At 36.7% G+C, this 4,755-nt stretch overlaps 1 protein-coding gene across 1 annotated transcript; it reads left to right on the top strand.

Moving 5' to 3' along the window:
• Positions 1-278: 278 nt before the first annotated feature.
• On the top strand, positions 279-2,777 carry LOC147510583 (3-ketoacyl-CoA synthase 11-like). Its single transcript, XM_086602499.1, has 2 exons — positions 279-527; positions 647-2,777. Exon 2 carries the CDS (start codon positions 842-844, stop codon positions 2,378-2,380), a length of 1,539 nt encoding a protein of 512 aa, XP_086458625.1. The 5' UTR covers positions 279-527; positions 647-841; the 3' UTR covers positions 2,381-2,777.
• Positions 2,778-4,755: the final 1,978 nt, after the last annotated feature.

Here is a 4,755-nt window from a genome sequence, read left to right as displayed (position 1 = left end):
ACTGGTAACTACTTGTCTAAAAGCTCTCATAGTCTAAAAGCTGTATTTATTTGGCTAACTAACGTTGTCAAAAATCAAAACATTGAAAACAACTTCACGAACCAATACACCTGGCTACCTACTTGGACTAAATTAAGTTGATTTGGTGATAGCACCAATGAACTAACTACACAGTCTCTCTATCTTTGTACTAACCGTTGTGGTCACTGGTCAAACTGTATAACCATGAAAACAGTTGTAAAATTAATTAATTAAACATTTGAAAATTAAAAAGTTTTGGTCACAGAGAGAAAAACATAAAATAGACCGTTGATGATGTGTATATGAGTATATATGTGGGTCAAACAAGGCCGGCACTCCTATTTACGCGTAGTTGTCGCCGTTCCAATCTCTGCCTATTTTATCCACACACGTATAAATATCCCATTTTTAACACATATTTTTCTAGCTGTCTCTCAAAACATTTTTCTCTCTCTCTCTCATTCATCTGGACTTGGCGATTCTAGATACCAGATTTAATGCTCAAGGTCAGTGTTTTTTTCTTCTAAATTTGTTTTAGATTCTTGAATATTTGTTCATTCAATTTATAATAAGATCTGATGTGTAGAAACAATGTGTACTTATTGACGATGGTTTTGTTTTGCAGGGTTTTGGGTTGTTAGCTGAGCTGCATCTCCAAAACTCAATATAAAAGGTCGTCATTTTCATATGTTTTTTACTTTTTAGGATCTTTTGAATTTCATATACCCGTGTTTTAATTTATCAGTTGATTTACCTATTACCATCATATTGTATTTGATATTGACCCAACCTCCCCCCATTTCCTTAAATCTTAAAAAAAATGATGGCAAACTCGAACCTGAATATGCCTTTAATACCCGCATCGCCTTCGCGGAAACTCCCGGACTTTAAGCAATCAGTTAAACTGAAGTATGTGAAGCTTGGTTACCATTACCTCATTACCCATGGAATGTACTTATTCCTTTCGCCTCTAATCATTATCATTGCTGCCCAGTTATCCACATTCTCTATCCAAGATCTCCATGACCTTTGGGACCATCTTCGATTTAACCTTATATCTGTGATCGTTTGCTCGACTCTCCTTGTGTTTTTATCCACTCTTTATTTCCTTACCCGACCTAGCCCAGTCTATCTTGTGGATTTCGCGTGTTACAAGCCCGAAGAAGCTAGAAAATGTTCTAGGCAGATATTTATGGAGCGATCTAGCCTGACAGGTTCTTTTACTAAAGAAAATCTTGAGTTTCAAAGGAAGATTCTTGAGAGGTCAGGCCTTGGTGAACATACCTATTTACCTGATGCTGTTCTTCGTGTTCCACCAAATCCATCAATGGCAGAAGCTAGAAAAGAAGCTGAGGCTGTGATGTTTGGTGCTCTTGATCAGCTCTTTGAGAAGACTAGAGTGAAGCCAAAAGACATTGGGATCCTGATTGTAAACTGTAGTTTGTTCAATCCTACCCCGTCTCTCTCAGCCATGGTCATCAACCACTACAAGCTTAGAGGGAATATTATCAGTTACAATCTTGGTGGGATGGGTTGCAGTGCAGGTCTGATTTCGATTGATCTTGCAAAGGATCTTCTTCAAGTGCATCCCAACTCTTATGCTATTGTCATCAGCATGGAGAATATCACTTTGAATTGGTATTTTGGGAATGAACGTGCGATGCTTTTATCAAATTGTTTGTTTCGAATGGGAGGGGCTGCTATTCTGCTCTCCAATAGGAGCTCTGACCAACGGAGATCCAAGTATCGGTTGGTGCACACTGTGAGAACTCACAAGGGAGCTGATGATAAGTGCTTCTCTTGTGTAACCCAAGAGGAGGACCCGAACGGAAAGGTTGGTGTTGCATTGTCCAAAGATCTAATGGCTGTTGCAGGGGATGCTTTGAAGACCAACATCACAACATTAGGTCCTCTCGTTCTTCCAATGTCAGAACAATTGCTCTTCTTTGCCACATTGGTTGGTAAGAAACTTTTCAAGATGAAGATCAAACCCTACATACCAGATTTCAAGTTGGCTTTTGAACATTTTTGCATTCATGCCGGAGGAAGAGCTGTTTTGGATGAGTTAGAGAAGAACTTGCATCTATCTGACTGGCATATGGAGCCGTCAAGGATGACGCTTCACAGATTCGGTAACACTTCAAGCAGTTCTCTGTGGTATGAATTGGCGTATATGGAAGCAAAGGGTAGGATCAAGAAGGGAGACAGGACATGGCAGATAGCATTTGGTTCTGGATTTAAGTGTAACAGTGCTGTGTGGAAGGCTCTAAGGACTGTAAACCCAGCAATGGAAAAGAACCCATGGATGGATGAGATCGACAATTTCCCGGTTGATGTTCCAAAGGTTTCAGCTATCTAATTTATCTTCTAGCCATTTCTGATGGTATTTAGGAGAATTGTTTTTTGAGTTGTGTAGGGTCAACATTGTTTCAGGATGTTGGTAAGAATGGTAGGTATTTGGGATCTTGGTAATGGGGATTGGAAGTATGAGACATGAGGTATTTTTCTTTTAATTTTCATTATTTTGTTTTTAGTGTAGGATGAATTGTACCAACTGGATTGGGTTTGGACTTTGGAGGAGGGGGAGGTGTTGATTGGAGATTCATTTGTAGCTGTCAGGGAAATGGGTTTTAAGGATGTATTGGTTGGGAGCACAAACTGTGTGATTAGCTTGACTGTCTTGTAGTAATCTAGAGGTAAAATTTGGATTTATTTCCATGACTGATTCTCAATGAATTTGAATTTGGATTTGGATTTGGATTTGGACTAATTATTCGGTTTAGTACAATGTGGTCTCTTTTGTTCAGAAACAGCAATATGCTCTTCCATGGTTCTCTGTTGAATATGTAAAAGTGTAAAACCATGGACTGTGTCTTTTGTTCAGGTCATGGTTTTACACATTGTCTCATTTCTGAGAATGAGGTCTCCTTGCAAATATACAGTTCGACTTTTTGCCTTTGGGTACCCAGTGGCGGAGCGGAGCCACATGGTGGTTGCATGGGGTGGCCAGGTGAACTTGAGGGCAGAAATCAGTTTGGTGGTTGAGAGCCCAATAGTTGATGCACAACCTTAGGTTTCCGTCGTGCTTCTTCTGTTACTGCCAATGTGTAGTTAGAGCCCAATAGTTGATACACAACATTAGAAATCAGTTTGTAGTTACTGCCAATGTGTGTTAGTGACGCCATGGACTTACGTCCACCCTTTACGTCAATGCACAACTAGTCAATTACTGAAGGACTCTAGGTGAATTATCTAGTACAATTACCCAAAACGCATTTTAACCATGCTGTTATATAAACAACTTTGCACTACTGTCGATTCACAAGTTAGAATTTTAAGTGAAACATGTCTACAGAGTCAGGTTTTTGGTATATATTATCCCCAATCTAAGTTTACCACATTTTTCAATGAAAATGTAATACTTGATGGTTTGGCCATTAAAAAAAAATTACTTAGATGTTTAGTGGCTTAATAATAAGTTTGTATTCTTAATATATGGTTAACCAAATCAAGGCATTTTTTTGGTAAGGTATCCAAGGCCCCATGTGCCGGTGATTCCTGGCTCCAACCACTGTGGGTGCCAGTATTGATCAGCTTACAAAATTAATATTACATAAACAATGTCCACCTGTTTGCATGCAAACGTAATACTACATCGTGTACAATTTTATTTCGGCTCTCAGTTTGTTCAAAGCTTTTAGCTCGCTGTATCTCTTTCTTTTATCCATTCAATACTATTATACTGACCGGTTAAAAAAGAAAAGTTTTTGACTGGCAGTGGCTTAAATTCGGAGTCATCAAGTCCTAGTTTTTGACCCGTTTGCTAAGTTCATACAGACTGTACAGGTGCAGCTCAAGTACTATAGAACATAGTACAAAATATCAGGATATTATAAAATATCGACTTCTGATTTATAGATATATATCGGGGATATATCTTTCTATGTGGGGATATATTATGTCAGGGTATTTGTAAATATCGTGGATATATCAAAATATATCGACAAATATTGCTAAATATCGCCCGACTTTGTGTGGGTATTGCTAACTGCAAATATCGTTGATATATCGACAAATATCACAAAAAATATCCACAAAATCATCTATATTTATTTTGAATGTGGCCATACTTTTAATATGAACTATTCTCTAATGCTCAAAAACACTAACTAACTTATTTGTACATATTTATGATGGTTATTTGTCGTTATAAAGTCATATTTGAAATTTCAAATATTTAAAAAGTCACACAAATTACTACAATGGTTGTAACACCTCAGAATTAAAGAAATATTACAAGGCGTTAATAGGACTATGTTCAATTTTAATTAATTAAAATCAATGATAAATCATCATTTTTTTTTTTTATATATAAAATCCGGCATAGTCTCTTTTGTATTTTCGACATTTAAAACACGTGAATCCTATTATAACCTGAAAATCAAAATAATACAATTCTCATTGATTCAACATTTCCAAGATGTGCATATATACACTCCACTACTCCACTTTAACAACAAAATACATATTATATATATATATATATATATGGGGGGTAGGTTCCGTTTACAACACTTTTTATACAATATTTTATACAATACTCATTGAAAATATGAATTAAGTCTTGATTCCTTGTAGATTTGATCTTCACACCATGGAGATCATCTCCACAAAAATTCAGTTCATTTGAAAACTCCTAACCATGAGAAAAATTGCTTTCAATCTATGAATTTT

This window comes from Coptis chinensis, chromosome 3 (genome assembly GCF_015680905.1).
Source record: "Coptis chinensis isolate HL-2020 chromosome 3, ASM1568090v1, whole genome shotgun sequence".
NCBI lineage: Eukaryota > Viridiplantae > Streptophyta > Magnoliopsida > Ranunculales > Ranunculaceae > Coptis > Coptis chinensis.
This window is presented reverse-complemented; position numbering and strand designations above follow the sequence as displayed.

Coding starts and splice junctions, on each gene's coding strand:
- LOC147510583 (XM_086602499.1), top strand. CDS start 842: ATGATGGCAAACTCGAACCTGAATATGCCTTTAATACCCGCATCGCCT.